General features: G+C 53.7%; 2 protein-coding genes across 2 annotated transcripts; one reads left to right on the forward strand and one right to left on the reverse strand.

Annotated features, from left to right (window-relative positions):
* The first annotated feature begins 2556 nt into the window (after positions 1-2556).
* SWSAP1 (SWIM-type zinc finger 7 associated protein 1) lies at positions 2557-4293 on the forward strand. The gene is made up of 2 exons (XM_032311722.1): positions 2557-2830; positions 3586-4293. The coding sequence occupies exons 1-2, from the start codon at positions 2573-2575 to the stop codon at positions 4087-4089; spliced, it is 762 nt and encodes a 253-aa protein (XP_032167613.1). The 5' UTR covers positions 2557-2572; the 3' UTR covers positions 4090-4293.
* Positions 4294-4988: 695 nt separating this feature from the next.
* Positions 4989-10804, reverse strand: EPOR (erythropoietin receptor). Its single transcript, XM_032311828.1, has 8 exons — positions 10690-10804; positions 9719-9854; positions 9165-9343; positions 8929-9086; positions 8284-8437; positions 8112-8199; positions 6792-6879; positions 4989-6698 (listed from the first exon to the last, which is right to left on the reverse strand). Exons 1-8 carry the CDS (start codon positions 10802-10804, stop codon positions 6087-6089), a joined length of 1530 nt encoding a protein of 509 aa, XP_032167719.1. The 3' UTR covers positions 4989-6086.
* Between the last annotated feature and the right edge of the window lie 859 nt (positions 10805-11663).

The raw sequence follows: 11663 nt of genomic DNA on the forward strand, positions 1-11663 counted from the left end.
CCTCCTCTCTCTCTTCCTGCCTCTCTGCCTGCTTGTGATCTCTCTCTGTCAAATACATAAATAAAATCTTAAAAAAAAATGTAAGTCAGACCACAACCCTCCTCTGCTCAAAGCCTCTTGTGGCTGGCTCCCCATGCATTCTGGTAAAAGCCAAAGTTCTCCCAGTGCTTCAGGGCCTTTGCACTTAGAGGTGCTACCACTTGAAATGTTCTTCCCCCTCACATTGACATGGTTTGCTCCCTCAGCTCCTTCAAGCTTTTTCTCAAATGTCACCTTCTCAGTGAGGCCTGCCCCTACCACTCTATTCCAAATTGCAAAAACCAAACAACTGGTCCTTCCAGCTCTTTTTTACCCTGTGCAAAATTTGTTTTGCATACACTTGTCATCCACTCACAGACTATTTAAACTCCTCATTATGCTTAGTGGCCATTAGCTTCTCCCTCACTAGGATGTCAGCTCCACAAGGACAGAGACTTAGTTGTCTTCTTTAAAAAAAAAAAAAAGATTTTTATTTATTTATTTATTTGAGAGAAAGAGCATGAGTGGGGGGAAGGGGCAGAGATAGAGGGAGAAGCAGACTCCCTGCTGAGTAGGGAACCTGATGCAGGGCTTGATCTCAAGACCCCAAGATCACAACCTAAGCCAAAGGCAGATGCTCAAAAGACCGAGCCACCCACGCTCTCTTAGTTGTCTCTTAGGCCCTCTTAGTTGTCTTTTCACTCCTGAAGCCCTGATGCCTAGAACAGTGCCTGGCACACAGTAGGTGCTCAATAAAATTTTATTAAATGAATTAGTCACTTGATGCTGAAAAACGAGGGAGAAACAGACTGATTCTGAGCTGTTTACTCTCCTGTCCCCTCACACTTTGGTCCTCCATTCTCCTGGGAGCTTCTCTACAGCAAGGGTCCTTCCATCAGGACATGAAGACAGGCATCTGAGAAGGGACAGGAGGAAGTGCTATGTGTACAAGAAATATGCCAAACATCTGCATCTCTGCCAACTTACTCAGTCTACATTTATGAATACCTGTTGTGTGCTGGGTGCTGTTCTAGGAGCTGGTGGGGGGCGGCTCAGCAATGAGCAAAAGAAATTCCCTGGTGGAGCTGGTGTTCTAGTGATGAGAGAGGCAATAAGGACATAATATTGTGTAATATATATAATATAATAATGTGTGTAGAGAGCGCTGCGGGCACATTAGCTGAAAGGAAATGTATCTATGTGCGTGTGCGCGCGCGTGTGTGTAATAGCAATGGTATGTCTGTATCAGAGTATGTTTTAATGTGTGTGCAAGGGAAAGGGTGTGGGGACGTAAATGTGGGAGAAAGTGTGCATGGGATGCTTTGTGTCAAGGTAGGATAGGGCTGTGAACATGTGGGTTCTGGAAGTAGAATATATGTAGAGATGCCATGGGGTGTGTGTGTGTGTGTGTGTGTGTGTGTGTGCGCGCGCGCGCGCGCACGTGTGCGTGTGTGGAGAGGGTTGTGAAGGCGCCTGGCTGTGTGGGTGGGTGTATTGGGGGATGCTGTGGATCTGTTTTCCGGCCCCAGAGAGAGAAAGACCAGGAAATATCAGTTCCGCCCCGCCCCCTGGGTCTCCTGGCAACAGCACCACTTTGAAGTTACCAGGAGACAGAGTTGCCAGGGCAACAGGGGTGAGTGGCAGCTCTGGGGCGAAGTCTGGGTGAGGAGACCCAGCCAGCCAGCCATCACTTAATCACTCACCTTGTTCCTCCTCCTTTCCCAGTTTCTCATCAATCCTACCTTCCTTTCTTCATTCATTCGTTTAACAAGCATATATTAAGAATGTACAATGATCTAGTTACTGTTCCGGGAGCTGGAGGCACCTAAGTGAACAAGACAAACAAGCTCTCTGCTTTGGCTGTCCCTTAGTCTTCCACCCTCTATGTGTGTCTTTGTCTCTTCTGGCACCTTTGGTCTATGGTCATGCCTGTCCCCCTCACTCCAAGTAAAACCCCGGGAGTCCCAGGCCAAAGAGGAAGCCAGCTGAGACTCCTTTTCTCACAGACCCTCAGAGGTTGCCCACGAATGTTTCTGAGCCTGCAGCCTCCAACACAAGCTGTGCCAATACTAAGGTGCAGAGAAAGAAACAAGCTTCTCCATCACTCACTTTCTTAGTTGTCATTGGGTGACATCAGCAGAAACACACACAGACACACTCATCGCAGTATTTCTCTGAGCTATTATGAGCTCCATTTTACAGGTGAGCAGACTGAAGCTAGGAGACTTTAAGTAATGTGTCAGTGATTAGGGCCTGTATTCTTCAACTCTTGACCCTTATATTTGTCTGATTAGCTGATTAGCTCACAATAATAATATTCGTGCTGCTTCCTCAGCCGACTTGGGCAAAGGGCCTTTTCTCCCTGAAACGCCTCCATTCCTGCTCCCTCAAACTAAGTTATTTGCCCCTTCATCGGGGGAGGAGCTAGTAAAGGCCAATCTAACTTTGACGGCAGACCCACGAACCAATGGAGAAGCTAAATTCATTATAACCAATGAGACCTCGGTTTGGGCGGGATTAGGGGGCAGAAACGGGCCGCTGATTGGACGGAAGTATGTTGCGAATGGCGGAGGCGCTGAGGCGGGTGCTAAACCTGGGAAGCTCGGCAGAGTCTGAGTCGGAGTATACAGCAGAGGCTGGATCGCCTTTGCTGCTGCTCGGCGGTCCAGGGTCTGGAAAGACGGCGCTGCTATTCGCGGCGGCCCTGGAAGCGGCAGGAGAGGGCCGAGGCCCCGTCCTCTTCCTGACCCGGAGGCCTCTTCAAAGCCTGCCCCGCGGGAGAAGAGCGGCGCTCGACCCCCTGCGGCTACAGGTAGCGGAGGGGTGGGACCAAAGGCGGACTAGTTAGTACCCGAGCGGATTGAGGGTTGAATGACAGGTAGACAGACCAATGGAGGGGACGAAGGAAGAGCGAGCCGGAGCGGCCATTGTGGGGCGGAGTCATGAAATAACGGGGGAGTGGGGAGGATGGGGGCGGGACCACAGGTGCAATCTTTGTTAAGATTGGGAAACTGTCCGGTGAGGGGACGGAGTTAGCGAAAGGAGACGCTTGCGTCTGAAAGCAGAAGGTAAGAGGTGGGGCTAAACCAGTGTCTTTTTTGGACGCGGGGTTTTCTTTCGGGGCCAATCTGGAGGTTCCACTACGAACCTACCAGCGGGTTTTCCGTGGAAAGATTGCCTTAGTGACCTGGCCAAAAACCTTACCAGTTCTCCGCTAATAGGGGTAATGGTAAATGCAGGTTAAAAAAAGGGGGTGGGGGTGCCTGGCTGGCTCAGTTGGTAGGGCATGAGACTTTCGATCCCAGGTTTTTAAGTTCCATACTCACCCACCTTTGGTGTAGAGATTACTTAAAAATAAAATCTTTTTATATAAAAAAAGGGGGGAGGAGGTGGGGGTGGGTACTAACAGAAAAGTATTCGACCAGTCGGAGCTGCTTCACTCTAGAAACAGGTATCTGGGATCTGAGAGCTTAGCGCAGGAAAGTATACAGGGCAGTAGGTCAGCTATAGCTGGGAGCCTGGCTTTCTGGGCTGAATATGGTCTTTTCCTTTGTTTCCTCCCTTTAGAAGATCCGCTTCCAGTACCCACCGTCAACCCATGAACTCCTTCAGCTTCTGTGCTCTGCCCATGAGGCCCGGGGCCCAGCCCCCTCCCTCCTGCTGCTGGATGGCCTAGAGGAGTACCTAGTGGAAGACTTGGGGCCCCAGGAAGCGGCGTACTTGGCTGCCCTGCTTCTAGACACAGCTGCCCACTTCAGCCACCGGATTGGGGCTGGCCAGGGCTGTGGGCTCATTGTGGCCCTCCAGATCCAGGAAGAGGGAGACAGTGGGGAAGCCCTGCAGCTGTCGCTGGTCCAGCGGTATTTCCCTGCCCAGTGCTGGCTGCATGTGGATGCATCAGGGCCAGGACAGCACTGCCTCCGAGCCTGCCTGGATCCAGGCGGGCAGGGTCCCAGAGCAGAGTGGTGGTTGGCTTTCCGACCAGATGGAGAGATGACAGTCACCCCATGGCCTGCCCAGGCCGGTAAGCCCAGCTCAGACAAAGGTTCAAGTTCTGAAGGCCAGCCTTGAGTTTTGGAATGTGCCCAACCTCTCTATGCCTCGGTTTCCCATGGCGGGAATACTTAACTTCAGGGACATGTGCAGATTCAAAGACCTAAAGAATATAAAGTGCCTTTTCTCTTTTGATAAATAGCATTATCATGTACTTATTTTGCCCAGTCAGCATATTGTTTTGCTTTTTGAATTTTATAAAAAGTTTCATGATAAATGTAATATTCTGAGACTTTCTTCTTCTCCCACTCAGCATTGTTATTAAGATCAGGCCATGGGCACTTGGGAAGCTCAGTGGGTTAATGAAATCTTTTTTTTTTTTTTTTAAGACATTATTTATTTATTTGACAGACAGAGATCACAAGTAGGCAGAGAGGCAGGCAGGGGGTTGGGGGAAGCAGGCTCCCTGCTGAGCAGAGAACCCAGTGCGGGGCTCAATCCCAGGACCCTGGGATCATAACCTGAGCCAAAGGCAGAGGCTTTAACCCACTGAGCCACCCAGGTGCCCCGAGTTAATGAAGTCTTGACTTCAGCTCAGGTCATGATCTCCAGGTCTTGGGATCAAGGCTCGGGTCAGGCTCGTGTGCTGAGGGGGGAGTCTGCTTGTCTGTCTCCCTCTGCCCACCCCCAACCCACACCCTGGATCATGCTCTTTCTCTCAAATAACTAAATAAAATCTTTAAAAAAAAAAAATTAGGCCATATTTTTTAGTTCAGTCCTTTTTCTCTACTGCATATAATGTCCTGAGTGACTGTACCCCATTTTGTTTCGTCAGATTGACTTATTTACTGCTTATGAACATTCTTTATTTATTTATTTATTTATTTGACAGAGAGAGAGATCATAAGTAGGCAGAGCAGCAGGCAGAGAGAGAGGGGGAAGCAGGCTCCCTGCCGAGCAGAGAGCCCAATGCGGGGCTCAATCCCGGGACCCTGAGACCATGACCCAAGCCAAAGGCAGAGGCTTAACCCACTGAGCCACCCAGGCACCCCGCTTATGAACATTCTTGCACACATATACTGGCTCATATCCATGAGGGCTTTTAAGGTATATACTAGAAGTGGAATTGGTAGAGTAGGTCTGCATATGTTCATCTTTCCTTGGTTATGTCAAACTTCTAAAAAGTGGTTGAACAGAACTCCCAGTGAGCCACCTGATAACATGGGTCCCATCAGAGTACTTTCTTAGAACAGGGCCTAATTCAAAATAAAATCTTACAAAATAGTGTCATTTTTATTAGTGGCAGAGGCTAGCTAGAGGCTCATTCAACAACTTTCCGCTCCTTGGGAGTACAGCTAAACTGTATTTTTCCCCAGCTGCCTGTGAGATCCTGTGATCCCACAGGGATCCTTGAGTGTTTCTGGCCAATGGAATTTGTGAAGAAGAGATGATTACTACCTCTTAGCCTACTCCCTAAAATGGCCCACCAAATCTTCTGCTCTTTGTTCTGCTTGTTGGTTGGCAAGACACAGAGGACCCATCTAAAGATCTCAGTGTGGCCCTGGGGGGATGGTGAAGCCAGAGACCAGAAGAGTCCGGGCTTCTCACTTGTCCCAGAGATGGCTGCCCATATACAGGTTTGCATTGAAATAGAGAGAAAGCATTTGATGTGTTAAGTCACTCATATTTAGGAGTTGTTTGTTATGGCAGCTAGTATAACATATACTGACTAATTCATGTTACTATGATTATTATTCAGGTTGCCAGATCCAAAATTTGAGTTGGAGCTCGAGGCCTTTTACTGCTGCCCCTATGGCCTGGGCCCAGGGAAAGATGGGGCTTACAGGATGTTTGTAGAAGTCATGATGGGAAAGAAAAAAAAAAAGACACACACATACATGCATACACACACACACACAACTCTATACAATTTCAAAATACTGCAAGGATGGACTGAGCAAGGATGGACTGGGCAGAAACCCAAGGGTGGCCTCACCAACCCTACTCAATAAGTCTTAGGCCTGGACTAGCACTTGAGGTCATCCTGGGTCTCCAAGCATCTGAGGGCTGGAGTCCTAGGAGCAGGCCACGTAGCTGGGAGGTGAAGGCTCCAGGGCTGGGGAGAGGCTGTTCTCATAAGGATTCGAGAAGGGGCCATTCGATGAGTCCCCCTGGGCTCCCTGGGAGCCCCCTGAGCTGTAGTCAGTTGAGATGCCAGAGTCGGACACCATGAGGTACAGGTACTTTATGTGGGGTGGGGTGGGAGGCAGCTCAGGGGGCAGTGCCCTTGGGCGCAAGAGCTGGGAGCTGGGATCCAGGATGGTATACTCAAAGCTGGTACCCAAGGCCCCCTCTGGCCCAGGCTTCAGGGACAAAGCAGATGAGTAGGAGGATGCTTCTGAGCCTTTATCCATGGCTACCATGTCCAAACCGCCATCAGGCCGTGGCAGATCCTCAGTGGGGGGGTTCCGGGGCAGCAACCACTTGTCCAGCACCAGGTAGGTGTCCTGGGTATGTTCACTGCCCACTGGCTCCAGCAGGGGTCCCTCATCCTCTGCCCCTGGCTCCACGGCCTGTGTTGCCCCCCAGCAGCGTTCAGAGAGGACTTCCAGGGGAGCGGGTGGGTCCTCTGCAAAGGGTGTGCAGGGGCTCCACCAAAGGCAGCCCTCATTCTGGTACAGCCACAGCTGGGGAAACAGCACCAGCCTGCTCAGAGACCTGTGGTTCAGCCCTGGGAGCAGGGAAACCCCAGGCCCCAAGGCAACAACCCCACCACCTACCTGGAAGTTACCCTTGTGGGTGGTGAAGAGGCCCTCAAACTCACTCTCAGGGCTTGGGATGCCAGGCCAGATCTTCTGCTTCAAAGCTCTGATGAAGCCAAAAGGACCAAGTACATGGGTATGTGTCACTGAATACCCACCGGTACCCCCCTTAGGACAAGCCACAGGGGCACAGACAGTTCTAGCCTCTTGTGATCACAGCGGAGGTAGAGGAGTGCATAGGGGAGGAAGAACAGAGGCTTGAGCTTGCGCGGCAAGCCCTACAGGTGGGTGACTAGAACAGGGTTTTGAAGGATGCATAGGAGTTCAATATGCACTGATGGTACTTCCCTTCTCACTTCTTTCCATAATATTTCCCCAGTGTACTTAGAATAAAATTCACACTTCCTCCCCCCAGCCCTGCAGATGGCCTAGCATGTTCTGACCCCTGTCACCTCCCTCACCTCCTCATTCACCACTCTTTTCTAATGCATTCTGCTCTAGCCACAGAGTGCTTCTTGGTAGCTGCTTCAATGTTCTAAGCTCATTCCCACCTTAGGGTCTCTGCATTTGCTGTTTCTTTTCAAGTTTCATGTGGCTGCCTTCTAACCTTCAGGTTTCCATTCTGATGTCACTTTCCAGAAGCCTTTTCTGATCAACCTGTCATGTCCCCATGCCCCATTTGTTGTGATATCACTTATCACAATGCATAATCAAATATCTGTTGGTTCCCTTGTTCTCAACCATGAGATCCACAAGGTGGGGACATACTTGTTTTCCACTTTCTCCCCAGTGCCTAGCACACAGTTGGCTCTCCTTAGGTATTTTCCAACCAAGTAAATAAACAAGGCCTTGAAAGACACCTAGGAGACCACCTACCTGGCAGACAAGGCAGGAAGGGCATTCCGGGCAGAAGGAACAGCATAGGCTTGAGGGTGTGAAACCACCTGCTATGCTCTGGGAATTCCAAAAACCTCAGGATGTCTGGTCCTACCATAAAGAATCTAAGGAGCTTGACAACAGGGGCAGGAGGCACTCAGGGTGTTAAATCTTTCCATTAAGCCCATCCCGGGATTTTACAAAAGTTGACAAACTTGGGAAAAGGAAAAAGCAAAGGAATTCAAGAAGGAGCAGCCACTGAGGTCGAAGGAAAACTAGGTGAATGTTCCCAGGGAATTTTAACTAAGGGTCTGGGTCTGATCTGGCTCACACCCCAGCCCTGCCACTGACCCCTCACTGTGTCTCTCTGGGCAAATGTCTGCCGTCTCTGAGCCTAGCTTTCCACAGCAAAAGAATGGGGTGGGGAGGAGTCTGGGCTAGGTGCCTGAATGGGGCGCTCACCTGCGGTGGGAGAGCAGGGCGAGCACGGCCAGCAGCAGCAGGATGAGCACGAGGATGAGGGAGAGCGTCAGGATGAGGGGGTCCAAGTCTGGGGAGCACGAAGGAAGTCACGGTGGTGGGAATGCCCCATATTGCTCCCCGGCCCCTCCTACGCCCCCACCTGGGGCCTCACCACTAACTGTCAGCAGCGACGCAGGCTCGGACCAGGCGCTCCAGAAGCCACCAAAGCTCGGCTCGGCCATCCGCGCGCGTACCATGAAGGTGTAACGCGTTCCACCCCGAAGGTTGCTCAGCAAGCACTCAGTGCGACCATCTAGGATCTCCACCTGGGGGCGGGGCCTGGGTGAGAGGCGTGGCCAGTGGGGCGGGGCTAGCAGAGAAGCATGGGGGTGCGGCACTGAGCCAATCAGAGGAAGGAAGGACAGCTCCCCAGCGCAGCCCTGAGGGGGAAGGGCGAGGAAAGCAGGATGCTGCTTCCAGGAAAGCTTGGGGCCAAACAGGACGGGCCCCAGGGAGCAGAGGGCGGACTATTGAGGGGCAGGGCCAGAGCCTAGAGGGTCGGGACCTTGAAGGGGTCTAGTGTTTGGGACACTGGGGTAAGTGGCATTGGGTCCAGGTGCGCTGGTGGGGCACTGGGAAAGAAGACCTGTCAGTGGACGTGGAGGTGTCTCGAGCAAGAAGATGACGGGCGTCAGAGGCTGGGCCTGGAGGGGCGAGACCAGGGGGCGGGGCGTGGGGACCATCTGGGCGGGAGGGAGGGAGGAGGCGGAGCTGTCCACCTTGGAGCCTTTGGGGCTGACGTTCGAGGAGGCCTCACCTTCTGTGCGCCCGCTGCGATGTTGCCAGAGGAAATGTTCACTTCGTAGCGGATGAGGCTGGCCACCGGGGCCCCAGGAGGCGGGAGCCAACGCAGTACCACGTGGCCGCCCTCGTCGGCCCGCCGCGCCAGCAGCCCCGTGGGGGGATCCAGGAGCACTGAGGAGACGGGTTGATCAGGTGGGCGGAGGGCGAGACTCCCTCACCCGACAAAATCCCCATTCCCTGCTAACTTACCCACTTCGTTGATGTGGATGATACGGCGATAGCGTGGAGCGCCCGAGGATACCGCTGTGACGCGCAGCTCTAAGGGCACGAAGCTCGACGTGTCGGCCGTAGGCAGCGAGCACCAAAAACGCACAGCGCCGTGAGCCGTGGGCGCCTGGTGCAGGCTGCATGGCTTCCATGGCTCACCCCTGTGCGCCAAGGGGCCAGAGAGGGAAGGGAGCAAGTTGGGGCTAGGGTGCGACAATTTGCCTGGACCGTGGGCGCATTTGGGGCACGACCACCAAAGGGCGTACAACCAGCCCTGCACGCGACGCCTTAGTCCCATCGGAGGGGTGCTGTCCCCTGAATTGGTTTGCAACAGAGATCGCGGGAGTGTTCCAACCCCAGCCACTAGGGGCGCGTGTCAGTCCCGACCCCGCGGGCTTCCCACCCACTGGGGAGGTGCCACCCGGCCCCGGACACTAGCAGATATCCCAAAGCGTGAACTCCGGGGCGCGCTCAGTCCTGCCCACCCGCCCCCTCCTCAGAGCGTGGGGGCGCTCCTCTTGCCCTGCTGCACTCACTCGAGCTGGTAAAAGAAACTGTAGTTGTTGGGGCCGACCCCTGCGCTTGCCGCTTCCTCCCAGAAACACACCAAGTCCTCCAACCGTTCGGTGAAGCACAGAAGTTCTTCGGGCTCGCGGGCAGCCAGCAGGGCCGCTGCGGGTGGGAACAAGGGGAGGGGGTCGGGGCAACCCAGTCTTTGGGTCTCCGCGTCCTCCCCCTCCCTCCTGCCGCCTGTGCGAACCGATAAGAAAAAAGCCCCGCCTCGCTCTCTACCCCAAGCGGGGCCCCTCGAAGGGTCCCCAGAGGTGGTGCCCCCCGAACTCCCAGGCACAGGTTGCTTGCCTTACTGTTCCCACACACATCCCCGCCCACCCCACAACGCGCTGGACAGCGCGCAGCCTGCCGGGCCTCCGCCTCCCGCTGCCGGCCCCGCCCCAGGCCAGGCGGGCCCCCGGGTGTGTGCGGAGGTGGAGGGCTCCCCTATCGGCCCCGGCAGGCTGCCGGGGACCAGATAACGCCAACCGTGACCCCCTCCCCCGCCCCTTCCCTCGACCCGCAGGCCCGGGGATCTGGCGCCCGCATACAAACCATGTTTACAGTCGCCAGCGGCCCGGCCCCTCTGCCTCGACCCGGGCTTTGTCCTCCCTCCCTCAGAGCAGGGTGGGCTAGGTCCCCTCTCCTCAGGGACTCTGGACGTCGAGGCCTAGACCCAGCACCACCCCTGCCCCATTACGATATATCATGTCCCAGGGCCCCCTGAAAAGATAAAATGGGAACTTTATGTCCCCTCCAGACCCAGTCTGGAGTCTTAGACCCCGGCATGGTACACCGAGTCCTAGTCTAAGAGGCTCAAAGACCAGTTTGACCCCCAGGATCTAAACTGGAGGTTCAGAACCCAATATGATCCCCAGGAGCCCTTCTGGAAGTTCAGGCCTGAGCAATGCCCTCCAGGACCTAGGGCGGGGGTCCCACACCGATCTACCCTTACCTTTACTTTCAAACTTGGGGTCCAGGGATTTGGGTGGGGAAGCCCAGGCGGCCCCAGCGAGCAATAAACAGAGAGAGCAGACACCGGGCCAGAGGTGGGCCCGAAGGTGATCCATGATGCAGTCCCTGGCGATGGGGGGCCCAGGGCCCCTGCCCCCTGCCCCCCTTCCGCCCCTGGCACAATCCACAGCTGGGTCAGCAGCTGCCTCCGCCGGACACAGCTGACCAGGCCCTTCCCGGCCAGGCGCCTCCAAGTGGCAGCTCCCCCGAGGGGGCGGGACCACACGCAGCCTGGGCTGAGATAAGCCGGAGGAGGCCGCCCTGCTGGTCCCGCGGGAGGCGGCAGGGGCCCTGGGGGGCCCCCCCGCGGCCACTTGGGGTTCAGGAACAGTGCCGGTTTCTGGGTTTCTGAGGCAGGCAGACTTTCTTATTCTGTGACCCTGGACAGGTGACTGATCTGAGCTTCAGCCTTCTCATCTGTAACACCCGGCTTGGCACATAGCAAACATTCAAAAAATGTAAGATACTGTTATTATCGTGCTAATCAACATCTCTTCCCAGGCTGGGTAGGAATAAATAATCATAATAAATAATCATAGTGACCGGCGGTGGAGTGCACGGTGTTAAGCAGTGTGGCCAAACATATGATCCTGTAATAAAATAACATATATTCTAGATCTGTGATTTTTTTTTGAAAACAGTTTTTTTTTTTTTTAACTCTTGGGTTTTTGTTTTTTGTTTTGTTTTTTGCTGTTGGGATCTTATTTTATTTATTTTATTTATTTTTAAAGATTTAAAAAATTTATTTATTTATTTGACAGAGAGAGAACACAAGTAGGCAGAGAGGCAGGCAGAGAGAGAGGAAGGGAAGCAGGCCCCCTACTGAGCAGAGAGCCTGATGTGGCACTCGATGCCAGGACCCTGAGATCATGACCTGAGCCAAAGGCAGCAGCTTAACCCACTGAGCCACCCAGG

Source organism: Mustela erminea, chromosome 1 (assembly GCF_009829155.1).
Source record: "Mustela erminea isolate mMusErm1 chromosome 1, mMusErm1.Pri, whole genome shotgun sequence".
In the NCBI taxonomy this organism is placed as follows: Eukaryota; Metazoa; Chordata; class Mammalia; order Carnivora; family Mustelidae; genus Mustela; species Mustela erminea.

What these genes read in the sequence shown, in the direction of transcription:
- SWSAP1 (XM_032311722.1), top strand. Translation starts at nt 2,573, where the DNA reads ATGTTGCGAATGGCGGAGGCGCTGAGGCGGGTGCTAAACCTGGGAAGC. An exon ending in TCGACCCCCTGCGGCTACAG is followed by an intron (nt 2,831 to 3,585) that starts GTAGCGGAGGGG and finishes TCCTCCCTTTAG; the next exon opens with AAGATCCGCTTCCAGTACCC.
- EPOR (XM_032311828.1), bottom strand. Translation starts at nt 10,804, where the DNA reads ATGGATCACCTTCGGGCCCACCTCTGGCCCGGTGTCTGCTCTCTCTGT. An exon ending in AGTTTCTTTTACCAGCTCGA is followed by an intron (nt 9,344 to 9,718) that starts GTGAGTGCAGCA and finishes CTTGGCGCACAG; the next exon opens with GGGTGAGCCATGGAAGCCAT. An exon ending in TCGCAGCGGGCGCACAGAAG is followed by an intron (nt 8,438 to 8,928) that starts GTGAGGCCTCCT and finishes CCCCGCCCCCAG; the next exon opens with GTGGAGATCCTAGATGGTCG.